This window comes from Pezoporus wallicus, unplaced genomic scaffold (genome assembly GCF_028554395.1).
Source record: "Pezoporus wallicus isolate ANWC-B61680 ecotype Strahan unplaced genomic scaffold, APGP_CSIRO_Pwel_v1 contig_13954, whole genome shotgun sequence".
Classification (NCBI taxonomy): domain Eukaryota; kingdom Metazoa; phylum Chordata; class Aves; order Psittaciformes; family Psittacidae; genus Pezoporus; species Pezoporus wallicus.
Genome location: NW_026638000.1, coordinates 547,884 through 574,198, shown reverse-complemented (window position 1 = coordinate 574,198; position 26,315 = coordinate 547,884). Strand labels below are relative to the sequence as shown.

The 26,315-nt window shown below is 53.6% G+C and overlaps 2 protein-coding genes and 1 long non-coding RNA gene across 5 annotated transcripts in view; 1 reads left to right on the top strand and 2 right to left on the bottom strand.

The window, feature by feature from the left end:
* The window catches only part of STK32C (serine/threonine kinase 32C), an 80,206-nt gene extending 61,581 nt beyond the window's left edge, over window positions 1-18,625 (bottom strand). For both annotated transcript variants that reach the window (XM_057408653.1, XM_057408654.1), the window contains exon 1: window positions 18,475-18,625. In XM_057408653.1, coding sequence (XP_057264636.1) covers window positions 18,475-18,559 — 85 coding nt within the window. In that variant the 5' untranslated portion in view covers window positions 18,560-18,625. The remainder of the gene's footprint in view (window positions 1-18,474) is intronic.
* The window catches only part of BNIP3 (BCL2 interacting protein 3), a 234,505-nt gene that overhangs the window by 172,881 nt on the left and 35,309 nt on the right, over window positions 1-26,315 (bottom strand). The window lies entirely within an intron of this gene.
* On the top strand, window positions 21,467-26,166 carry LOC130598820 (uncharacterized). Its single transcript, XR_008972085.1, has 3 exons — window positions 21,467-21,635; window positions 22,457-22,576; window positions 25,893-26,166. It is a non-coding gene; the product is annotated as an uncharacterized LOC130598820 (long non-coding RNA).

The following is a 26,315-nucleotide window of genomic DNA, read 5'->3' as shown; positions in this document are numbered from 1 at the left end:
TGCCACCCCAGAGCTTTGGGAATCACTGTTCTTCATTCACAGTGTGTCAAGCACCTCAAACCCAGTGATGTTTGACAGACGTGGATACCGTGATTCCCTGTTAACTCGTTATGAAATGCAAAGTCATTGCCAGTTTACCATCACAAGACACGTTACAGCTGCTTTCTTATCGACACAATAGGCTCAGGCTTTCCATTTCAAACAGATCCTTCAGGGACAAGAAGTGATTAGCAGGAAAATGAGGCCTTTTTCATGGTGCCATTGAGGATACCCACTGTTCTGAACAGAGAACTTACTCCAAGATTTAACTACTTATAGCATTCTACTATAGCAGCTGAAGGTGCTCACTCAAACTAAACGAGGACACAGAAGTGTTTTGCTCTCTTCCTTGTGTTGCAGTTTCCTTTGCTCGCTTCTCAAAGGCTCACCCAGTCACTCCCAGTGACTGCACAGCCTCTGCTGCTCCCTTGCAGGCCGCAGCAGTTTGGGCACCCGGCTCTGGCTGACTTCAGCTGCAGGGAGGAGGCTGCAGCGTATCTCTAATAACCGTATCTCACATTAGCAGAACATCTTTGTTTACGCCAAACACGCCACATAACATTGAGCAGTATATGAGGAAGAAGGAGCGTAATTAAATCTGCGCTGGAATTGTCAAAACAAACAAGCAGCATTCACTTTGCTCATTTGCCGATATAGATGTGCAGTGAAACAGGAAAAGGAACGCATCGGGTGGTGGATGGCTGCGGATGGGGCAAACCCTCCTCGCTCTCACCGGAGGAGCTTTCCTCTTACCTGCTTTGGACTTAACTGCCAGCAATGAGCAGGACCCAAGTGGCCTCAGCAGAGTGCCTCTGAACGGCTTCTCACCACCCCCCAGACACAGGGTGGTTTAAGTACAGGCTGGTCCCGGCTGGGCTGGTGGGTCCAAGGGTCCCCAGCACCAAACCCACCACTGCTGAGGCACCACTACATGTGCTGCACGTACTGCACGTACTGCACCCATGCAGCCACTGGACACACACAGACAATAAGAACCATGGGGGACTTGTGCGTGTCACCCCATTCGGGGCACACTGACCTTGTAATGCCACCTAAGGTGACCCAGACCACAAAGCCTGGACACAAACAGGCTGCGGGTGTGAAGCTGGTCCCTGTGCTGGTGGAAGAGCTTTGTTGCCAGAGGCACTAACAGGGAGGGATGAGTTTAAAATAAAACTAAGTCTAAAAGCAGCAGCAGCAGCTGCAGGCAGCAGAAGAACCAGGTAAGGTTTTCCCACTCCATCCACTTCTTCCCCCCCATTCATTTCCCAGTGCACAGTCCCACTGTGCACCCACAGTGACACCCCTTCATCCTCCCGGTGCTGAGTGTGGGGAGCACAAATCCAGCACGGAGCACAGCCTGGCCTGGGAGCTCCAAACCCAGCTCAGCAGGGGCTTCCTCCGCAGGTGAACAGGTCCCTACCTCATGGACCCATTCTCGCCAGTCAAACCAGCCGCCTGCAACACCCGGCACTCACACACTGACAGAGGCCAACTGTAACCAAGGGGCACTCGAGACCAAGGACAAGCCCACATGGCCAGAAGAGGCTCATCCTGCAGAGCATCGCTGCAGGACGGTGCTGGCACTGCCCAGCAAACACCTCTGTGTGGCCAGAGCAAATGGAACAGTTAAGAGCTCACCTGAGGGTTGGTGCATCCCCAGCATCCAGCACCATCCTCAGAAGCACTTGTAGGAAGGAACTCATGTATGTGGGACATAGACTTGACCTGAGCTCACAGCTACCGAATGCTGCTGTACCAAGACCTACTTCTGCGATGCACCCAGTGCTAGATGTGCTGTATGTTAGTGCACAGGGAACTTGCAAGCACTGGGGCTTCCCAAAAAGGCTTAAAAAACAAACCTGTGGAACGGAGCTGCCGCATGGGGTAGCATAGGGAATCTGATCTTGGATCTATCAGAGCGACCCCAACCACAGTCCCAGAAGCAGCTCCACTTGAGGAACAAGCTGAGGGGTATCTGAGGGCACTGAGGAGATGCTGTTCACATGGTTACATCCATATCCTAAGGAGGAGAATTACTTTTTCCAAATGTACCTCTACTTCCAGGTGAGCCAAGGAAGCTGTGAACGTCCCATCATCCCTGGCAGTGTTCAAGGCCAGGTTGGACACAGGGGCTTGGAGCAAGCTGCTCTAGTGGAAGGGGTCCCTGCCCGTGGCAGGGGTTGGAGCTGGAGGAGATTTGAGGTCCCTTCCAACCCAAACCAGGCTGGGATTCTATATTTATGGCAACAGAAGTTGTTACTTACATGTGATGATTACTCTTGACTGCAGTCACAGATCTGACCTTTTCCCTGTCCAGTGAGAAGGGTATTGCTGGTGGCAGAGGCAAGAGACAGCTCCGGGCAGTGTGGTGCCTGTATCCACATTGTCCCAAGGCAATGCTGTAACCATGTACATGGATTGACAACAGCCTGGACATTAAAGAAGCCTCCTCGGTGAGTGCCAACCCAGCTCTGCCGCGAGAGCTGCTGTGTCTGCTCCTGAGAAGGCAGCAGCCCCACGGCCATCCCATCTCCCGCTGCAGACACCACTTGTCGCTCTGCTCCCCTTCTGGTTTATCCAAAACTACTGAAAATGTCTGGATTTTGCTTAAAACCAGAGCCAACTGCCCCGCGCCGGGGAGCCCTGCCTGCAGTGCCAAAAGCCACACATATATGGAATTCCAGGCTTGAGTAATGAGCCATCCAAAGAGCACCAAACTGGATGGGTACCGCCGCACCGGGCCCGCTCCCCGCATCCCTCCCTGCCATAAATGCCAGCTTATTCTCGCTATTCTTTATGCCCTGTGACACTAGCAGAGTAAATTTAGAAACAACAGACTCTTTATATAGCAACGGCCAACCTGTGGAAAGCAGTGCCCTGAGACTGCAGAACAGATCCTCCACTCGGTTTCTTAAGGGCTGTCAGGTTGTATTACCACTGCCAGGCTGACGAGCGAAGGGAGCAACTGGGACACTCACTCCTGTCAGGACGTGTGCTGAAGGGCAGAAGCTGCTCCTGCCCGCCCAGCCCAGGCTGCTCAGTTACCCCTGGTAGCTCCTGGTACAGCCACACATGCAGATGGGTGTCTGGGTGGCTCAGAGACCCGATTCTGAGCAGGAACTGTGTGGAAAGTGAAGGAGTGGTGGTGTCTGGTTAAGAAAAATGAGAACAAATATGTTTCCATGGATTCTTAAGAGATGGGAAGGGTTGTGGTGGAGCTCTGATGAATGGAGAGGGGAAGCCCTGCTCCCAGCACTGACCAGCCAGGAGCAGAGGCTGACACAGGGCTCCTGGCCTCAGATCTGAGCATCCTCAGCACCAAGTACAGCAGCAGTGGGTCCACACCAGACCTCCCCGTTGCTATGGAAATACAGCTAATAATGAGCAGCAAGAGTAATAGTGGAGATGCACCAGTTGCTAACGTGGAATCCACTGCACTGCACTGCGCTGCAACAACAGCCCAACTCCTCACACACAACCACACAAATGTGTCTTAGGGCAATGGAGCCATTCTGGAGAAAGGGAAAAACCTGATGCTTTGTGTTCAAAGGTCAGGGAAACAGCTTACAAGAATATTCCAAGTAGACACGCCATTGCTAACCCTTGGAAAGGCCCCGACACCGTACTTTGGGAGATTTAGAACATTAATTAATAGGAACATTTGCAATATTAATCATCAACAATGCTTTCCCAAGAAAGTGAGCCACATTAAATCCAGTAGCTGTGGGTAACTGAAGTCCTCAGACCCGACGTGTTCTTTCTGTGTACCTACAGCAAGCAACAAAGGCTGCTCAAAGCAGAAAAGGAGCCACCTCCTCCTTGTTTAACACCATGTTTTATGCAGGAGCAAACGCTGAGGCATTGTGAAGGAATAATCAGGCTCACGGCAGCAACTGCTGTGCAGTTGATCACACACGGGCAGGAAAAGTCCCTGTATTTTGGGGGTAAATCCCTGTTTGCAAGGTGGGAGTTGATCCCCTGGAAGTCCCATGCCAGGTGCACCCAGGCTGGTCACAGAGCAGAGTATTCCCGATGTCCCTGCAGAGCACCCCAGGGGTTCATGCTCCCTGCGGCACATGGACCATCACCCTGGCATGGAGCACTGCGCTCAGAGGCGGGCGGGAGTCCTGTCCCTGGGGAGCCAACTGCATCCGAACAGCAGCTACTTCTTGTGCTGCCCCATGTCTACTGAACGGCGGCTTCCTTCCCGCAGGAACCATCTCCCTGCTCAGTTCGCTCCCATTCCACCGCTCTTACCATGACACAGCTACATGAGTGCAGTTGTGCTGGGGGCTCTCCAGCCACTCCGCAGGGCTTTCATCCAGCACTGCCTCGTTCTCCCACCCTTTATGACACTCAATGAGGGCACCAAGCACTCGGGTTTCAGGTGAGAACACGACAGACTTGAGCATTACCATTATTATGTGCCTTACAAGCGAGCCTTTAAGAGGTCTGAGACTGAAAAAATAGGTCTTTTGGGGAGCAAACTTCATTATTCAGTATCATGCCTTCTACCATTTGTTTCCTGGTTATCCCTGCTTTTCCCCCATAACTCCAGAAACGTTCTGGTTTCCTGCGGGCTCTGTGTGTAACAGAACTCTTTGTAACCACGAGTCCGCAGGAATATTTTCTACAATCAGCTGCTACTGGGTTTGAATCAAAAGAGGCTTTTACTACTTGCCACACCAGCAAATTCATTGCGGGACATGAAAGAGAGCCTTGTTCCTCCTGCTATTCCACTGTGGCTGGGGACAGCTATCGGAACACAGGGAAAACAAACCCCAAAAAGCTGCTCATGGACAGCCGGGTCAGTCAGTCAGCCTGCTCTTCTACCACAGTGCTGAGCCTGTGGGGTTACGAGCACAAACCATCCGGCTTCCACATGAGGCGAGCAGACACAAGCCCAGCAGCAGCTCAGTTACAGCTACACTTCAGTCATTGCTCATCATCTGCGGTGTCCAAGAGGCATTTCATCTGCCAGAGCTGCAGTGGAGGAGACGCTTAGAAACGAAAGGCAGTTTTCTTGCTGTTTAACACATATAAGCACTGCTGCATATACCCCAGTTACAGCTTTTAAGGGGGTCTCTGCTACAGCATTCTATTCCAGCTGGGTACCATAAAGAAAACTGAAAAGGAAGACCCTCCTGAGAAGGGCTGGGAGGTCGCAGTCAGCTGGATTCACCTCCTGGCTACTGGATGGACTAGCACCATGGAAATACAGCTGGTGTCTGGTTTGGTTGGTGGTTTCTTTTAACAGATCATGTTAATGACAGTCCTGGCACCAGCCATGAATCCCCCCACGGCAGGAATCTGCTTCACAGGAGGGTCACCTCCATGCAGCCCGAGATGCCATAGATGCCACATCTATGGCCGCACAGAGCACACACAACAATGGATACCCTCAGGGCATGGGGTCCAAAGGAGCATCCTCAACAGACAGCATTAAACGAGGGTATGCACTAATCTGCAGCAGCACAAAGCCTCCTCTCCTCCAGCAGGCAGCACTTATCTCCCTGTTTAAAAGCCCACAAGTCCCTTATTTACTCACAGGGCGATGCGTGCGGTATCTGCATGTGTGTACATCGCACTTGGAGTTCATTTCCACGTTCCCAGCTGAGGCAGCTTTCCCCGCGACAGCCCTGTCAACACTGCCATGATGGCTTGAAAACAAACTGGAGCCGCTTCCCAAGAGCAGCCACCGGTGGGTTTGCTCCAGGACGCTATTTTAGGCGCACGGTCCTATCTTTGTCCCGGCGGCTCGTGAGCAGCCGACGCGCTCCCAAAATACCTTCCTCTGGGATCAATGGATGTGCCGCTCCTCAGAGCTGCCGCAGCATTTTAATCATAGGAACACAGAACCCCAGACTGGTTTGGGTTGAGGGGACCTCAAAGCTCCTCCAGCTCCAACCCCTACTACGGGCAGGGACACCTTCCACTGGAGCAGCTTGCTCCAAGCCCCTGAGTCCAACCTGGCCTTGAGCACTGCCAGGGATAGAATCATAGAACCATAGAATAGTTAGGGCTGGAAAGGACCTCAAGATCATCCAGTTCCAACCCCCCTGACATGGGCAGGGACACCTCACACTAAACCATGGCACCCAAGGCCTCGTCCAACCTGGTCTTGAACACTGCCAGAGATGGAGCATTCACAACCTCCCTGGGCAACCCATTCCAGTGCCTCACCACCCTCACAGGAAAGAATTTGCTCCTTATATCCAATCTAAACTTCCCCTGTTTCAGTTTTAACCCGTTACCCCTTGTTCTGTCACTCCAGTCCCTAATGAGGAGTCCCTCCTCAGCATCCCTGGAGCAGCCACAGCTCCCATGGGCAAGCTGAGCTCCCGGGTGTCCCTGTGACTGCCGGTGTTCCCATGGTTCTGAGCTCTGCCACTTGTCAGGCATTGGGTGATGGAAGGGGCTTGGCTTTAAGAAGAGAAAATGAAGACCAAGGCAGTGTAAATGAGTGGCTGTAGGTCACACAGGCTTGCCATGGACATAAATCTGGTAAGGAAAGAGCCACTAGAGATTCATGAACACCCGAAGATCTTGGTACCAAGCAAGGCTTGGCCCCAGGCAGGAGCAGTGATCCCCTTGGTGCCCCCTGTTCTTTATTTTGGAGGTGTCAGAAGGGATGTACCCCTTGGACAGACCCCACTAACACACACGAGCATGCCCTGAACCTGCCGGAGTGCTCCATGGACCATAGGATCATGGAACAGTCAGAGTTGGAACGACCATAACTCAACAATTGGAGAGCAGACCCAAGCCCGCAGTGGGGTGTCAGGCAGGATTAACCACCAAGTTTACCCCCGCTGGCTGCCGTGGCCACCCCGCTGCCTGCTAGTGCCCACGCTGGTTTGCCCATGGCAATAAAGACTCCCACAGCCACAGCAAGAGAGAGGAGAGCCAGCAAAGGAAGATTCCCATGGCGGGGAAGAGGAGGATGAGGGCTCTGGGGACAGGAGGAGGTGAGGAGGGGGCACCCTTGGAGATGCCGAACCAAGCGCATGGAAAAATACAAGCCATGACAGAGGAGACTGTAACTTCCCAAGTGGTATGGAGGGACCAACAGGGACTGAATTGTGTGCTGATGCTACTCCCCATTTTGATAAACAGAAGCAATTTGCTCTAGTTAACAGAAACCTGTCATTTTATACCTAATTTCACACACCGATCTTTCTATCAGAAAGCCATGTAGAAAAATACACCACATGCTGAAAACATTCATTAATCAATGGCTGAGTTCACCTCAGACCTGCTTGTTTTGACACCTGCCTGCAGTTTTTCGGCAGTTTTCCTTCTGTGGCATTTAACGGGCAATAAAAACCAATTTAACACAATGAACAGCGAATGTAAGTGCCCCCCGGCCCCCGCACCCGGCACCACACCACCACTGAGCCCTTGGCTGGCACTGCTTTACAAGCTGTCAGAACCACAGATCACTGTTACGGTGCTGCTCTCCCAGTAACTGATCACTGAAAGCAGGGTCCCGACTGCCAGTGGGTCTAAAGCCTGAATTAGCCACAGCCAAAAGATGGAGAGCCATGACCAGCCAAGCTGGAGCAGCTCTGCTCTGGAGCCAGGCTGCTTCAGCCTGGAGAAGAGAAGGCTCCTGAAGGGGAGACCTTAGAGCAGCTCCAGTGCCTGAAGGGGCTGCAGGAAAGCTGGAGAGGGGCTTGGGACAAGGGATGTAGGGACAGGCCAAGGGGAATGGCTTTAACCTGCCCGAGGGGAGACGGAGATGAGCTCTAAGGCAGAAGCTCTTCCCTGTGAGGGTGCTGAGGCGCTGGCACAGGGTGCCCAGAGAAGCTGTGGCTGCCCCATCCCTGGCAGTGTTCAAGGCCAGGTTGGACACAGGGGCTTGGAGCAAGCTGCTCTAGTGGAAGGGGTCCCTGCCCGTGCAGGGGTTGGAGCTGGAGGAGCTTTGAGGTCCCTTCCAACACAAACCACTCTATGACTCTATGATGTCCAAGCAGAGCAGCACAGCACCACCATCAGCAGCCACTGTGAGCCTCTCTTTGCCCATCAGCCATTCAGAAGCCCTGTCTGTGTCTCCCGTTCAGCTGTGCCTGAGCCTCAGGACTCTCCAGCTACTCCCCAGTACCAGCACTAAGCAGTACTTGTGCTGCAGGGCCAAGCCAGGCACACACACACTGGGGAGGAAGCCCCAGCCAATGCCTGCTCCCAGCTCCCTGCTCTGGCTGCTCCATCCATATCACTTCCCACTGCAGGGGTTCATTCCTCCAGCAGTGCTCTCTGGGGAGCCCATAGCAACAGCTCAGCCCCACGCTGGCTCCCCTGGTAGTGCCTGCTGCTGGTTAAAGGTGCAGCCAAGTATGAAAGCGAATGAACACATCAAGGTCAGGCCCTGCAGGCACTGGAGCCGCCGAGCTCTGGGCACCACCGGAGCCATCGGCCAGTCTGACCGAGCAGGAATGATGGGGAAGATCCCACACCTTATGGAGACACACGACCGGCACCGGCTGGAGTGTGTCATCCCTGCACCAAGGACCTGCCAAGTGCTCTCTGTGCTGGAGGAGTCACGAATCGATGGCAGGTCAGGGTTTGAGCAAGTCGAGAATCAGGTTTGAATATGAAATTATAGGGACTGCTTGAATGTGTATGAATGATTCATGTGATTACCACATACAGCATCGAGCCTTTAAAGTGCAAATTATTTGGGACCAAGCCTTAGCCTTATTTTCCATGAGGCATAAACCACCCCCTCCAACAGTGCAAACAACCCAAGTCCAACATATATCATTTTCTGTGCTTCCCTCTTTCTGGTCTTGCCTGCCAGAGTCCATTAAGAATGGGAAAACTGTAAAGCATAAAGCGAGTGTGCAGTATGTGGCTTTCGCGTGGATTATATGGCACTTGTTTTACAAGGTGGTTTAAAAAAGGTCTTTCACAAGAGATGTAATAACCTTCTGACAACAAAACACACTGACTCATGGAGGTAATGATGTGTGCAGCCACCATCAGGGCAGTGACAGCAAGAGATTTACCTGCTGATGGCTGTGCCTCCATAGCTGGGAAGGGAGGGCTGCAAACAGCACATGCCACCACATTACAGCCACCATGCACATCCAACCACACCACAGCCACGCATACACATCCAACTGCACCACAGCCACGGATACACATCCAATCACACCACCGTGAATGCACATCCAACCGCACCACCATGGGTGCACATCCAACTGCATTGCAGCCATTGATGCACATCCAACCACACCACAGCCATGGATGCACATCCAACCACACCACAGCCATGGATGCACATCCAACCACACCACAGCCATGGATGCACATCCAATCACACCACCGTGAATGCACATCCAACCGCACCACCATGGGTGCACATCCAACCGCACCGCAGCCACGGATGCACATCCAACAGCACTGCAGCCATGGATGCACATCCAACCACACCACAGCCATGGATGCACATCCAACCACACCACAGCCATGGATGCACATCCAACCGCACCACCATGGATGCACATCCAACTGCATTGCAGCCACGGATGCACATCCAACAGCACTGCAGCCATGGATGCACATCCAACCACACCACAGCCACGCGCTGCACTCAAGCAGGTTTCACTTCTCAGGCAGCACTCTGTGTGTGCCTGCAGCGTGCACTGACAGGCAGGGTCTCACTCACAGCACATGTGCTATCCAGTGCCTCAGAAGGGGGTTTCTGTACCTCAGATAGCACAGAAGTGGTAGCAGCAATGAAAAGCTATTTGCAAGGCAAAGGAAAACGTGTTTGAGCCAACATGCAGACTCCTGAGCTGTGCGCAGGCACGGTGCTGCTGCCCATGGGGTCAGTGGGAAACAGACCTGGCAGGATCCTGACTGACCCCGACGGTCCTGGCTGATTAACTGACATCTGATGCAGGGACTTTCCAACTCTACAGTTTGCTCTGGTTTAACCACTGTAATTAGCATTCACTGCAGCACCTCTGGTTTACCTAATCCTCGTGGAGAGCTGCTTGCTCAGAGGAACCTGGGCTTCAGCCCAAGCCCGCTCAAGCCCCTTCCTTCCAACCCGTCAGTATACTCGGGCACTAGACCTGAAAGCACATGGGAATTCTTCAAGTGACCATGAAAGGGGACCCAAGTGAGTACTTCTCCACGTGCCCTTATACTGAATACCCCACCTATACACCAGCAACATCAAATGCCAGTGCTAGGAAGCATCCCAGCTGTTAAGTTCTGAAACACTGTGATAGGTTCTTTTCAATGCAAGTTTCTTTCCAGTTACTACAGAGTTTTCTTATTCATAGAATCATAGAATCGTTAGGGTTGGAAAGGACCTTAAGATCATTCAGTTCCAACCCCCCTGACATGGGCAGGGACACCTTACACTAAATCATATCACTCGAGGCCTCGTCCAACCTGGCCTTGAACACTGCCAGGGATGGAGCATTCACAACCTCCCTGGGCAACCCATTCCAGTGCCTCACCACCCTCACAGGAAAGAATTTGCTCCTTAGATCCAATCTAAACTTCCCCTGTTTAAGTTTTAACCCATTACCCCTTGTCCTGTCACTACAGTCCCTAATGAAGAGTCCCTCCCCAGCATCCCTATAGGTCCCCTTCAGATACTGGAAGGCTGCTCTGAGGTCTCCACGCAGCTTCTCTTCTCCAGGCTGAACAGCCCCAACTTCCTCAGCCTGTCTTCATACAGGAGGTGCTCCAGCCCCTGATCATCCTCGTGGCCTCCTCTGGACCTGTTCCAACAGTTCCACACTACCACACCTATGCTCTTATCCTCACTGCTCTGCTCCGCTCCAGAGCTACTCAGTGCAAGTTCTCCAGTGCTCCAACACGCTGTAACCAGTGTGTTACCCCTGTATGCAACCCCCTGCATCTTCAGTCAGCTAGGCTGTAAGGAAAGGAAAACCCTGGACAGCAAGGTAACTTTTGCACGTGACCCTGAAAGCACTATCAGCTCAGGAGCCCCAGCTCTCGGCTGGTGCCACTGGAAACAAATCCGTGCACTTTCTGGAATAATAAATAAAACTATCAGCTCCCCGAGCTGTCAGCCCAGCTGTAACACGTTACCGCGCTGGCTAAGTTAACCACACAGCATGGCCAGCGGTCAGCCTGGGAGGGCCCGGTGCACAAAGCCAAAGCAGCGAGCACGGAATTCAGAGCACCCTTCGGAGCCTGCAGCCCTTGCTGAGTCCAGATGCTGAGCCCCAGGCTCACTGTGAATTAGCACATCACATCCACCCGCTGGCACCTCTCACCGCTCGGAGCGCCTGTTCCCACACGCCAAAAGCACTTTCAATTTTCCATAACTGTCACCTAAAGCGACTTAATTCCTGAGGCACAGTGGGAGGGGAAGAGGACACTGACATTTACCTTCCCTTGTCAGGAGAAGCCACTCGCGAGCTATCCCGCTTCTCTTGAATTCAGGAGATAAATGTCAAACCAAAGGCTGGCCATCGCTGCTGCTCCCCTGCTGCACTCCCTTCTACACAGAGCACACTCAGCACCGTGGGCTCAGTGGTGTGTAAACCCCTGCCCTCCCATCGCTACTGCACCGTGCCCCATGCTACTTCTCTACAGCTTCTCAAAGGATCCCAGCCTGGTTTGTGTTGAAGGGACCTTAAAGCTCCTCCAGCTCCAACCCCTGCCACGGGCAGGGACACCTTCCACTAGAGCAGCTTGCTCCAAGCCCCTGTGTCCAACCTGGCCTTGAACACTGCCAGGGATGGGGCAGCCACAGCTTCTCTGGGCACCCTGTGCCAGCGCCTCAGCACCCTCACAGGGAAGAGCTTCTGCCTAAGAGCTCATCTCAGTCTCCCCTCGGGCAGGTTAAAGCCATTCCCCTTGGCCTGTCATTTTACCCTGATCTCCCTCCAGAGCTCCCATGCACGCACCTTGCTCATACCCCATTGCTGTGCTGGCAGCACCTCCACTGCGCACCAGGCAGATGTGGGTATGGAGCTTCCTGGGGGGAAGAGACCAAGTGAGAGGAGGGCAGAGGAGCCTGCACAGCCCCATGCAGCCCCGCACAGCCCTGCAGCTCCACCACAGAGCCCATCTGCACCTCTGTTGATGGTGAACTTGTAAATGGAAAACAGCAACAGAAACATGAAAACCCCAAAAGGGCTGGAAAGAACAACGGAATGCTGGAACCATGGAATTACCAGTGCTCATGCAGACTCCTTGCCATGAAAGGAGGTTTGGTTTTGTAAACAGCTGTAAATGAGAAGATTTAAATATATGTTCTCAAGCTGACACTAGTGGAGTATAAGCAGGGTCTTAGGAGAGCAATAGCAGTGACTTTCCATAACTGCAATTTTCAGTGTTCAAAGGGAGAGAGGTGCTTTGTCCCCCTTCACCAGCATGATCCAGAGCAGTTTGTCTCCACATTTCTTTCAGCACTATTGAGAACGGACCCCAGCCTCCAGCGTGCCGAGTGACAGCAAGTTATTGATTATTTCTGAAGGAGAAATGCAGCCAGCGACACCAATGCTGCCCATGGTGCCCCTCACATCCATGACTTGCAGTTGCTGAGCTCTCTGGGTTTAACCTGCTCCTGCATTACACAACACACTGAAAAGCTTTACATGCGGAGAAGTTTTGAATTCTCAGGCTGGACCAGGAGCATTGACTCTGCTGGGGCCATGCACAGCGAGAGCCTGTCCCTTGGGCAAAGCACCCACAAATTGCCACGGATGCAGGGGAAGCCAGATGCAAAGCAACCCCAAAGCACCGCTGACAACACTAAACACAGTGGTTCTGACACCTCCTTGTGATTCCCACTCCCTCCTCCCCCCACTCACTTACTTAGCTGCCACTTGGATAATAGAGAAAGGCTTTTTTCTCTTGTTTTTAAATAACAGGGAAAGGCATCTGTGCTCCCAGCCCACAGCCACACAGGAGCCTGGCTAGGAAAAAAGTCTGCTTTATGATCTGATCAGTGACTGCTTTAGTAAGTGATGTGCAGAGCATGGGAGCTGAACACATCTGTGTGCAGCCCTACACAGACGGTATCTGGGATCTGATAACTGCCTCCCTGCGTGTTATTCCACAGCTTTCCAATGAAAAGGAATGTTTCCTTCGAAATCGGTGTCCACAGCTCCAGGCTGGAACCCCTGCTCTGCCGAGGCAGTGAGCGCAGCTCCCACAGCAGCAGGGACCATGCTGCAGGGCAGCACCAGCACCGGGCTGTGCTGGCTGCCCAACAAGGAGCAGCACAAGGTTTAGGACACTCAGCACCTTTGGAGGGGGACAGAAACCCCTCCTGGTCCCTGGGTCAGGGTCAGTGCCCCATCTCCCAGGCCCCTGTCCTGGCAGTGCAGTGGGGTGTCCCCAGACCCGGGGCAGAGCTGGCTGGAGGGGTTTGGGTCAGCGATAAGGGATGCACGACAAGGTCAGGGTTTGCCCCCCACGTGCCTATCTCTGACAGCCTGGCAGCATGCCCTGGCTTCACTGCAGGTCCCAACCCCCAGAACAAACGATCATGGGGAAGAGTCCCGATCTGAGAAACTATCGCCTAGTGCTGAGGAGGAGCCGGGCATCGCACTCCCATCGGATCGGAAAGAGGAACAGTGTCAGCACATTCAGTCTGCCACCACTGAATTCTTCACTTGAGCGTGGTGCAAGCTCCTGATGAGGCGTGGATCTGAGCGTCCCCCCTCAGCTGCAGCCGGAGGCCCCCAGCGCCCGGCATCGCGAGGTCCTGCAGGACAACACCGAGCGAGAGGCAGGGCTGGCACCAGCGCGGTTCCTTCCCTGCGCATCAGTGAACCCCGGTTCTGCTCGCCGCTGGCGGGGGCAGAGGGCTGCATGCACTGGGGTCTGTGTCACCCCCTCCTGCCCGCACGCCGCTTGCAGTGGATCAGGGATTATTTTAAGCACATTTCCCCAGGTTCTGCAGCTTCTCGCCCGTTTCCATGGGGACGGGCGCTGTGTGCTGCTGCCGGGGCTCTTCAGCCTCCGGCGGGCCCTGCGAGGGTGAGGATGATGAGGAGGCAGAGCGGGGACCGTCCCTCCAATGATGCCCAGGCTACAGGAGTCCCTGGGCCCGGTACATCCAGAAAGAGCCACACAGTCACAGGATGGTTTGCGTTGGAAGGGACCTTAAAGCTCATCCAGCTCCAGCCCCTGTTGCAGGCAGGGACACCTTCCACTGCCCGGCCAGCAAAGCATCCCCATGACACCTATCAGTTTTCTTGTCTTGCCACAGAAACCTGTTTTTACACAACAGCATTTCTCAGCGTGGAAACCCGCAGCAGGGGTCAGAGTGCCTCTTCTATTATACCCACATCAGCCAACACATCAGGCCACGGGGCAGACTGACCACCGTGCTGGATGGTGCCCCATGGCCAATGAAACCAGCACGGCCCCAAGCAAGGAGAGAGCACACATCCGCCCCATGGCTGCAAAACCCCGTGTCCTCCCAGGACAGGAAGCCCTCGCCCCACTTGTCCCCGCACCCTTGCAGCTGGGGCTTGCTCCTCAAATCAGTCTGGTACCTCTCCTGCTATGAGCTGAGCCATTGAATTTCCAACAGGGATCATTCCCTAGGAGGGGAGGGAAAGCCACCCGCAGTCACTTCACCTGACCCAAAGGTGGTCCAAGGGCTGGGCAGTGGGTGAGGAAAGGCTGAGAGTGCTGGGACCGTTCAGCTGGAGAAGAGAAGGCTCAGGAAGACCTCGGCACCAGGTGCCAGTAGTTGAAGTGTGGCTACAAAGAAGACAGAGACTCTCTTTGTAGAAGGATTCCCATGGGAAAGGCGATGGGCACAGGTTACTCCTGGGGAGATTCCCACTGGACACAAGAGGAGAATTTTTCCCAATGAGAACAACCAGCCACTGGAATAATCTCCCCAGGGAAGTGGTGACTCCCCAGTACTGGACACTGCAAAGGTTTGGCTGGACAGGGTGCTGGGACATCCAGACCAGGTCATGCTGTGCCTGCAAAGCTTGGAGCAGATGATCCCTGCGGTCCCTTCAACCTGGGATTCATGATTCTTTGAATAACTGACCCCAAGTCCACACCTGGAGTTGCTGGTTCACTGGAGCCCGTGGGCTGTAAAACTGGGAACTTGCTTTCAAAACCTGATGCTGACGCAAGCAGAACACACTTGACCCCCTTGCAAAGAGCCACCCACACGCTGGCAGGGGCAGGTAGGGGATGGTAACAGAAGGATCCAGACAAAATACTGATCACGACACAAGCAACGGGGCTGCAGCGCTGAAACCTTGGAAACCGGCTGGAAACCTCCCTCAGCATCAGGAAAGGGGCAGGAAGCCCTGGGAGCACTCACCCCGGTGTGAGCGAAGGAAGGAGCCCTCAGCAGAAGGCACAGATGGCTTTACATACTCCCATGGATATTTACGTACACTGTTTTAGTAAGCAGCTTGGATTCAGAAGCCACAACCAAAAGGCATGCTTGAAATTCTCTTTAGCTTGAATTTCCTCTTATCGCTGCATATAAAGATACATCAGGCTCTGGTTTTCCCCCTCTCTCACATAACGCAACTGTGGGCAATGCTCAGCACCAAGTGTGCCTTCTATTTCCTATCACTGAGCCCTGGTTCCAAGTCCTAGCAACTGTGCTAAACTTTGTGTTTTAATATTTGGGTTGAAACACACCCATTGGCTTCACAATGAGGAGTTTTCCCCACTTAGTATAAAAATAGAAGTACAAATAAACTGCAGGGGGTGTCCATAACGCTCCCCAGAGACATAACAGGAAATAATTTCTGCCCAGATGAAAATCAAGCCCCAAGATCACTGAGCGGAGACATCACAATGTCCTGAGCCTACTATGGAAAGAGAATGGTCCTCAGCAGCAGAGAGGCAGTGGGCACCCAACTGGGCCTTGTTTGGTGATGCCCTGACCATGCAAGGATCATATGGAATCACATAATTGCAGATGGGTTTGTGTTGCAAGGGACCTCAAAGCTCCTCCAGCTCCAGCCCCTGCCATGGGCAGGGACCCCTTCCACTAGAGCAGCTTGCTCCAAGGCCCTGTGTCCAACCTGGCCTTGAGCACTGCCAGGGATGGGGCAGCCACAGCTTCTCTGGGCACCCTGTGCCAGCGCCTCAGCACCCTCACAGGGAAGAGCTTCTGCCTAAGAGCTCATCTCAGTCTCCCCTCGGGCAGGTTCAAGCCATTCCCCTTGGCCTGGCCCTACAGGCCCTTGTCCAAAGCCCCTCTCCAGGGTGAGAGGGGTGAATACTGAGGGTGAATATTATGCCTTGGTTTACTACTCACTAGAATAAATGTTAACCTTCTACTTCCATACACTCTGTCATAATTAGCAGCATAAACCACTGGATTTCAACAGTCAGGCTCATTCCTGTGTAACCATCACTGGAAGCCACCCATGGGTATGATTTCAGGCACTAACCTCTCCTTTCCCCCCTTATTTTTTGTTTTTATTTATTTCATGTTAAACTGTCATCACAAGTAATTCTTCCACATTATGTCACACACAAAACCAAAGTACTAACTGGCTTCTCGATATAAGTTATCGGAATGCCTTAAAAGATCTCCATAGCAACCTTGCCATGACAGTAAATAGGAGTTCACCAGAACAACACAGTAATTGCTCTGAGCACACACTAACAAGCCACAACAAAAAAAAGCAGGCAATATTAAGTAAAGTCCTAATAAGTCTCCACAATTGCAGGAACTGCTTGAAAAGACCTTATGGGATGTTATCAGGTTTTGCTCAGTGGTCATCCACCTGCAGAGCTCCATTCCCTGTACTGGCTGTGTTCAGGCTTGGTTCATAGATTTATTTGTGTTGAAGGGACCTCATCCAGCTCCAACCCCTGCCACGGGCAGGGACCCCTTCCACTAGAGCAGCTTGCTCCAAGCCCCTGTGTCCAACCTGGCCTTGAGCACTGCCAGGGATGGGGCAGCCACAGCTTCTCTGGGCACCCTGTGCCAGCGCCTCAGCACCCTCACAGGGAAGAGCTTCTGCCTAAGAGCTCATCTCAGTCTCCCCTCGGGCAGGTTAAAGCCATTCCCCTTGGCCTGTCCCTACATCCCTTGTCCCAAGCCCCTCTCCAGCTTTCCTGCAGCCCCTTCAGCCACTGGAGCTGCTCTCAGGTCTCCCCTTCAGGAGCCTTCTCTTCTCCAGGCTGCCCCAGCCCAGCTCTCTCAGCCTGGCTCCAGAGCAGAGGTGATTTCAGAACAAAATGATCTCTGATTTACGCAGTGAAACCTCCAGCTGAAGCGTTTTCACTCCTCACTCCCTGTTCCGCTGACCCAGCACATCACATCCAGATGAAACATTCTCCACTTGGAGCACAAAATCACGGTCGCTCTGAGCAGCACTGCACACACACCAGAGTCACCCCGACCCAACCCCACCACCCCGCTGCTGTTCTGAGGGGTGTTTCTCTACACCTCCTAGTAGGAGACACAAGGGCTAACAGCGCAGTGTTGCATTCTGAACCGCCAATTAACACTTGCTGGCGGTACCGAGTTGCTGCTTCTCTAGGGAAAGCAGCCCCGATTTCACACCCCTTCAGCAGCACAGGCTCAGGTTTGGCCGCCCTCACCAAGGGGACGCTGGCAGACCCAGGGCTCACGGAAACGAGAACATCACCAGCCTCGAAGACTGAGATTAACACACAGAACTCCAAGATTAACATGCATAACTCCAAATTTATCCGGTGCAAAACCGATCACCCCGAGCACCCAGGGGTTTGATCAGAGCTCAGTGGGTGCCCCAGGGCCAGCACAGCATGCTCTGTATGCCGGGATTGCTCCCGGCGGTCCAGCAGCCCATCCATCACTCCCGAGGCTTCCCGCACCCACAGTCTAAGCTTCCCTCCTCTGCTCCTCTGAAACAGCACCCTGCAGCCGAGGAGTCTCGTGCAACTGTGGCACTGCATGGTGTATTCCTACAACAAAGCCAAGGCAGCCCTCCCGCAGTGGCGCGCAGCGTTTGGAGTTGAGACCAGCTGTGCTGATGTTTCTGTGTTAAAGCCACAGATTTCCTTGCACAGGTGGAAACTTCACTGCTAAACCATCCCCTCGCTGCCCGCTCCCCCGTTACCCGGTATTTCAACACCGGGGCTCCGCTCCCTGCTCCTCACGGGCAAACCCGCACCGGGACAGGACCCGCGGACCTCGGGCTCCTACTGCGTCTCTGTGACCCACCAAGCTGAGCGGAGCGGGGCTCAACAGGTCCGGGAATGGGCTCAGCATCCCGGGTATGGGCACAGCGGGACATCCAGCAGCCGGAGAGTGCACCCTGAGGCAACCCGGGGCATCCCGGAGCTGGGCGTTCGGGGGCTCAGCGTTCCGGGGCATCCCCGCACCGGGTATACGATCCGAGACAGGGACAGGCACCCCGGGGCTCAGCATGCGGGAGCACGGCTCGGCACCCCGGCGCTCACCATCCCGGGGCAGGGCTCGCCCTCCCGGCCCGCACTCACCGTCCTCCCGCTCGTCGAAGACCGGTCTCTTGGAGGAGGAGGCGCTCGCTCCCATCCTCTTCTTCCACTTGCCCCAGTGAAACATCGGGGCGAGGCGGTTGGCATGCCCTGCGCGCCGCTGCCCGCCGCCGCCCGCCGCCCTCAGCCGCCCGCCCGCATGGCAGCGCCCGGCGCCGCCGCCTCCCGAGCCCTGCCCGCGGGGCCGCCACAGCGCGGCGGAGCCGGGAGCGCGGAGCCAGGCGGGCGGCGGGAGCCGGCGGCCGCAGCGCCGGGGGGCGGGAGCGGGAGCGGGGCGGGGCGGGGCCGGGCCGCCCTCGGAGCAGCGCCCCCGGCGGCGGGACGGCAGCGGCACCGCCCGCAGGTGCGGCCGGGGCGGGGACTCCACCGGAGGGGGGATCCCGGCCCCGGAGCTCAGCGCAGCGCTCGCAGCGCTCAGGGGTGTGGAGCTGCTGCCTGAACTGGGGCGCTGCGGGAAAGGCCAGAGCCCGCCGGCTGCGGGCTGCATCGCACACGGGGGGAACAGCGGGTCAGGGAGGGGATCCTGCCCCTCTGCTGCGCTCTGGGGAGAGCCCCCTGCAGCCCCGATCCAGCTCTGGGGCAGCAGCACAAGAGGGACGTGGAGCTGTTGGAGCGAGGCCAGAGGAGGCCATGGAGATGCTGCGAGGGCTGGAGCAGCTCTGCTCTGGAGCCAGGCTGAGAGAGCTGGGCTGGGGCAGCCTGGAGAAGAGAAGGCTCCTGAAGGGGAGACCTGAGAGCAGCTCCAGTGCCTGAAGGGGCTGCAGGAAACCTGGAGAGGGGCTTGGGACAAGGGATGGAGGGACAGGCCAAGGGGAATGGCTTTAACCTGCCCGAGGGGAGACTGAGATGAGCTCTTAGGCAGAAGCTCTTCCCTGTGAGGGTGCTGAGGCGCTGGCACAGGGTGCCCAGAGAAGCTGTGGCTGCCCCATCCCTGGCAGTGTTCAAGGCCAGGTTGGACACAGGGGCTTGGAGCAAGCTGCTCTGGTGGAAGGGGTCCCTGCCCGTGGCAGGGGTTGGAGCTGGAGGAGGCTGGGATTCTGTGATTTGAGGAAAGGCACAGAGTTACAGCATGGCCCAGCCTCTACCCACATTGGGTTTAGTTCTGAAAGCACAAATAGTTCATCCTAAATCTGTCAGGAGTACTCACTACCAATCTTTGATCTTACTAACGTGAAGGCAGCTGTGCTGATTTTTATTCAACTATTGTAATAAACTAAGGACTTGATTTAAATTAGTGGGTAGCTTGGAAAGTCAATGTTTCTCTTGTACAGATGTTCCACTGCATTTCAGAAGCTTCCTCACTCTGGAGATCTTTACTGAAGAAGTCATAGGGGATGTTGTGATACAGAGCATAAAAGCCTGAAGGTGGTTGTTTAGGCCTGAAATCACAGAATCCCAGACTGGTTTCTGCTGGAAGCGACCTTAAAGCTCATCCAGTTCCAATCCCTGCCATAGGCAGGGACACCTTCCACTAGAGCATAAACTACTGGGCTTGTGGGGTCACCTTCCAGCAGGCAGGAAAGGTGGGCAGTGAAGTCTACGGCTGCTGGTTCTGGCACATAAAGTGTGCACGCACAAGAGGACCACATCAGAAATGTCCAGTGACAGTGTTCAGCCATTGCGTTGTCTCTGTGACACCCTCAGGAAAGGGCTTGCACAATTCTGAGGCCATGCTCCCTGGGTTTTAATTTAAACTTTACGCTGTTTTCTCCCACGGTTTGAAAAGGATATTGCGGTTATTGCACTCTTCACGCAAATTTTGCTCAGATTTAGTCATTATTTAAGAGCCTGGAAGTTGGAAAAGGATCTCAGGTGGAGGCTATAATTTAAGAACAGTTTTCCAAAGGCAAAGAATAGTTCTTAAAGGAGATTTCTTTGAGAAATCAGAAGAGTCACTCTCAAATAAAAAGACAGAACACTTCTGTACGAGGCAGTAAGTGTTGCTTTGTTCAGGGGCAGGTTTAGTTTCCAACACGCTGCAAATGGCTGAGCTCTCAGCTTCCACTCCTCCCCTTCTCCTGCCTTTGCAAAGTATGAAAGAGGCTGTTAAACGCTGCTGTCCATCTGTCACTCCGCTGTTGTTTCTCTCTTATTCCCCCTAAGATTCTGACAAGTGAAATCCACAGCACAGAATCATAGTCTTGTTCCAAGAAGCCTGCAGAATGTGGTGTAGGAAAAAAGAGTGGGAAAAGAGGATGTGATTGTCCTGATGCCGGGGAGGGTTTCAGCCCACCACGTTTCTTGATGCCTTTGCCTGTGGAATGGCAGAAGTGACATCAACACGGCCATCACCAGCAGAGATAAAGATGTCATTGTCCCACTCTACACCTGCTTTCATCACCATAAATCATGATCAAGTTCCCCGGTATCAGTGAAGTTACCCTGAATAAAGCCAGTGTAACCAGAAACAGAGCTGCCTGAAGCAGCATTACATTCTTTAGGGTATCTATCTGTGCTCAGTGAGCTGAGGAAAATGGTTTCTAAACAAAATCATGACCAATTATCACAAAACTGCAGAGGCAAGTAAGACACTCCTGATTTAGGCACAGAAACAAGGGGGGCAATATACCATGATATTACACTCCTCTTAAGAGCCCTTTACTGAAAATAATGGCTATAATTGCAACATGTCCAAGATGATGAAAAGAATATTACCGTAATCCTTAAAATTCACATGCTTCTCCATCAAGGAGAAAGCCAACAGAGAAAAGCCTATGTTTATTTTAAGCAGTCCCTCTGAAAGAACACATCATTCTTTCAATAAACATTACATAAGGGGGAAATGTCACATATTTGCCTATAATTAGTGTTTCTGTAAGTAGTGCCAACTCTATTTCTAAAGATGCTAATAGTAATCACTGATCCAGCTGCCTCCCAGCCTTTTGACACCACCCCAGTTAACCAATAACCTCCTCCATCAGGTCCCTCTGCAGCAGCACACACACAATGGCAGCTGCGCAGCCCCAAAGCTGGCAGCAGGAGGGTAACAGCACCCTTCAGGGCAGAGCAGGGCTCCTCTCATCCCCAGTGCCAGCTGCAGTGCAGGGTTTACAAGGCTATTACCAGCAGGTGCTCAAACCCCTCCAGTGATGCAAGTGCTGCCTCCTGCCTTCTCTACCCCCTTCTTCCTCCTAAGCTGGCAGGTAAATCTGTCCTAGTTCATTTGCTTGGTTCGGTTTAGCCTTTTACAGCCTAAAATAGATATCCTGCTTGATTTGCTGTATTCTGCAATGGTTTCTGTTGATTTGTTTCTGGTGCTGTTTGAGCAATTCAGCCCTAAATTTATAGTGACTTCTTCCTCCTTTTGTTTACATGTCTGTTCACTTTCCTGCTTATGTTATTTATTTATTTAGGCTAACCAAATGTTTCATTAGGAAATTAGGAACATATGTTAGTATATTTTCATAAGACACATTCTTAGAGTAAAATCAGTTTGTTCACTTATGGGAGTATTAAAAGCCTTATAATGCTGTAGAGAGCGGTTTTATATAGAAAGCAATGACATTTCTGGTATTATTTAGCAGCTCTTACTTTAGAGAGATGAGGAAGAACTTTGCTTCCTAACTTATCTGAAGTCAAATGGAGTTAAACTTGTGTAAGGTAGGTGCCTGCTAACCTGAACGAGTAGCTGGGCAGGGAAGCTGAGCACTCCTCTCTGGAGCTTGGAGTGCATGATCCAACAGCTCCTCTGCATGAGGGTCCCTGGCACCTTTCATTCAGTCACCCACATCAACCTGCAGTGCTGAGGAGGAGCACTGGTGGCACTGATATGTGCAATAGTCCCTGGTGACAAAGTGCTGCCAGCAAGCTGAGAACACAGTGACCAACCTGACAGTGGTGTGTGCAGTGGGATGCCATTCTGGCTGTTGCTCTGTGACTGAAACTCAGAACTCTGGCTTGCTAAAAATAAAATGAACCTGTTTATTGATTGCCAGTCTATTCTTTCTTCTTGCCTTCTCATCAGGATAAAGTCTGCCTAGATACTGTCATGCTGAAGAAGTGGTCTGTTACTGTGCTGGCGGTGCCAAGGACTCCAGCTTCATGAGGAGGCCAAACTGGACAATGAGATTTGACAAGCAACACTGTAAGTCCTGTTCTAAGACAATTCCCTAAGTTGGGTATCTTTCCAGATCACTTGCTCTCCATGAAGTGGCCATGGAAATGTTTCTCTATTACTGTTGTGCTAGAGAGTTCTAAACAGAATGCTGAGATTAAACCCAGCTGAAATAATTCTCTCTTTAATCGAGGGAATGATGTCATTGGTTTCAATCCTAATGTATTATCTTAAATAAAGTTATCTGAAGTATCATGGGGTTTGCATAAACAAGTGCCACCAAGACTTCCGTAAAGCTTCGCCACTGATCCAGTTTTAGTCTTCATAAACTTTGCCCTCTGGCTCATAAATATTGCCCATAATTAGGATTTAAGCACTTCAGCAGCCTCAAAGAAAATCTGTTCCAGGAAAAGCACAATAAAATTACCCCTTGTACCTGCTCTCTCTTACAAGCAGCAGGAACAGCCTCGTGAGTGGGATCTGTGTTTCCAAAGTGGAGATGCATTCAAGTGAGGGATAGGTGCTTGGTCTTAGTCTGCCCAGGTTATGCTGTGCTTTCAGAAGCTTGTGGCCTTGTGACAAAGCGAATGTGAAGATTTAGGCCTGTTTAGTTCCTCATGTGAGCCAACTGTTCCCATGAACACAGCGGCACCGCAGGTCCCTGCAGGACAACAGGATTCTCTCTCCGAATTCAGAGACTTGCTATAAAATGGAGGTTCCAAGGCTCAACAGGCTCTGCTGCAAAACGGGCTCCTGGCTGGACAGTCTGTGCGGGTCAGGCATTCCTGAGCGAGGCAATTGTTCAACCAAGCCAAGGCGGGGACAGTTCTAAACCCAGTGGAATCACAGCTTTGCACTAATGCAGCATCTCTGGCAGCTCGAGATGCTCCAGCCTCCAGCTGTGCTTGCTGCTAGAGGGCACTGCATGAGCATGGGATCTAACAAGAACATCACCTGTTTGCCTCAAAATGCTATTGCCAAGGCTGTGTGGTTTGTGTTTTGCCATGTGGCAGTTCCAGCAGTCAGCAAGACTGTCTTTCCTACGGAGTGCAATATGCATTTGAGGTTACAGACTGTAATAAAATGGGTCAGTTTCTCTTCTACAAATAAATAATCCTTCCGTAAGGAAATAGTTTCTAAAGAAATTCCTCTAAAATAGCTTTCTTTTCTCATTTACGTTAATAAGCAGGGTATAAGCCAGCAAAAAAAAAAAAAAAAAACAAAACCAACCAACCAACAAAAAAACAAACAAAAAACCCCACCAAAAATCATGTATCTAAATTCTAAAATTAGTTTTGTGTATTTAAAACCCTTACAGTGCCTCTGATCACACTTGGTCAGGTCACTGGGAACATAATTATCTGGGTTTGTAGATTAAGCACTCCTCGTGTCTCAGTAATGGGTTTCTACCATCTTGCTCATTAAGAACATGTTTTATTTCAGCCGGTGTGAGCCCCGGCTAGTCTCGGTGTTATTCACCCCACCGCAGGCGCCTCTGCAGGGACGCTGCTGCTCCGGCGACAGCGCTGATGGCGCTGCCATGCGGGGATGGTTTTCCTGGGAGGGCTGGGTCGTTGCTGTGCTGCGGCTGTGCCCCCAAAGAGAGAAACCCGCGAGCAGAGCTGGGGTGCGGGGATGGTGCGTCCGGGCTCTGGGACCGCGCAGGGGTTTGGGCTGGAAGGGACTGCAGAGCTCACGCGGCTCCAGCCCCCACTGCCCGGGCTGGGGACGCCTCCCTGCCCCGCCAGGCCGCAGAGGGTCCTGCCCGACGGAACGGACACCACGGCCCCCCAGGGGCGGTGTCCGCGGTGCCGCTCAGCGCGACCCTGCCCCGGTGTCTCCGGAGCTTCGCGCCGTGCCCGTGCCCGTGCCCCGTGCCCCGACGCTGCCGCTGCCCGTGCCCCGGCGCTGCCCCTGCCCCGTGCCCCGGCGCTGCCCTTGCCCCTGCCCCTGCCTGTGCCCGTGCCCGTGCCCGTGCCCGTGCCCGTGCCCGTGCCCCGTGCCCCGGCGCTGCCCCTGCCCGTGCCCGTGCCCCGGCGCTCCCCGTTGCTGCGGAGCCGCGGCCGGGGGACGGAGCTGGCTGAGCACGGATCGGGATCGCCACCGCGCCTGCGCACGGAGCCCGCCCTGCCCCGGCCCGGGCCCCGCCACCGGTGCCCCCTCCTGGCTGCGGAGCGGAGCTGAGCGGGGAGCGCTGTGCGGGCCCGGCCCGCGGGTGAGGAGCGGGGCAGCGCCGCTGGCACCCGCTGAAACCAGCGGAGGGGGCGCGGACCGCGCAGGGTGGCTTCAGTTGGAGCTGGGAGCAGCACGGATGCAGCCGCCGCCGGCTCGGGGCCGCCAGGGCCTGCGGGAGCCCCGGCTGAGGAGCGGCCGGGCGCTGCTCCGCGGGGACGTGGCTCTCGGGTGCTCAGCACGGGCGGGGCTGTGCGGCTGCCGCCGGCTCCGCACCCAGCGCTGGGGGCGGCTCTGACCCATCGCGGGTGGCGGAGCCGAGGCCCTGCTGGCACCTGCATCGCCTGGCACACGTTCCGGTGGAAGCTGTCCCTGCCCGTGGCAGGCTTGGAACGGGATGAGCTTCGAGGTCCCTTCAACCCAAAGCAGGCTGGGGTTGTATGACGATTCTGTGATTCACTGTGCATGTGCATGACGGTGCTGCTCCCAGGGCTGTGTGTGACGCGGTGTGGGGCAATGCGGCCCCAAAGGCTGGTTGGAGATTTTTGTTATTTCCTGTGACTTCACATGCATATTATTTGGGGGCTGGGCTCTGCTCCCAAGGAACAAGGGATGGGACAAGAGGAAACGGCCTCAAGCTGCACCAGGGCAGGTTTAGATGGAGCTGAGGAACAATTCCTGCCCCAGAGGGTGCTCAGGCATTGGAACAGGCTGCCCAGGGCAGGGCTGCAGGCACCGTCCCTGCAAGTGTTCACACAGCGTGGAGACGAGGCCCCAGTGCCATGGGTTGGGGGTGGCCTGGGCAGTGCTGGGGAGCACTTCATGGGTCTTTTCCAGCCCAGATGATTCTGTGATCCTGATGAATCACAGACTCAGACTGGTTTGTGTTGAAGGGAACTGAAAGCTCATCCAGTTCCAACTCCTGCCATGGACAGGGACGCCTTCCACTAGAGCAGCTTGCTCCAAGCCCTGTCCAGCCTGGCCTTGAACACTGCCAGGGGTGGGGCATTCACAAGTTCCTTGTATCATTGGTGTAAGTATATACATCTGTAAAAGTGACCAATTGACTGGTTTGTATCGTACACAGCAGTGGGGATAATCTGCAAATTAACAATATAAACATCACGTTGGTTTGTGTATGCTCCCATTCCAAAATATGTTGTTTTTTTCCCAGCTCATGACTTGCCTTCACCTGGTCCCTTTGGATTCCTGAGCCGGGATTCCAGGCTTGCTGACAGGTGAATGACAGCAATTCTGAATAGCTTTACAGCAGGGGTGACAATCTGGGAGATCAGCATCTCAACAAGAGACATTCTCCTGTTTCTGATTCGTCAGAAGAGATCAGGAAGGCTGCTGAGGAGTCTCTGCTCTCTTCTTCAAGCACTCTCGATGTCAGCCGAAAAATTATTACGCATCTCACTGAGGAAATGAACCGACTGCCCAACATAAAGTTGTTATGAGTAGTTCACCCCTTGATTTAAGTGTAGCACAGTGCAGCTAAGGGCCAGATGAGTGGAAGAGCTACAGGTTCTTAGCTATGATCTTTAATCCCTGGGTTCTTTAACAAAAAGTCCTTAAATAAACCGCTCCCTGTGTA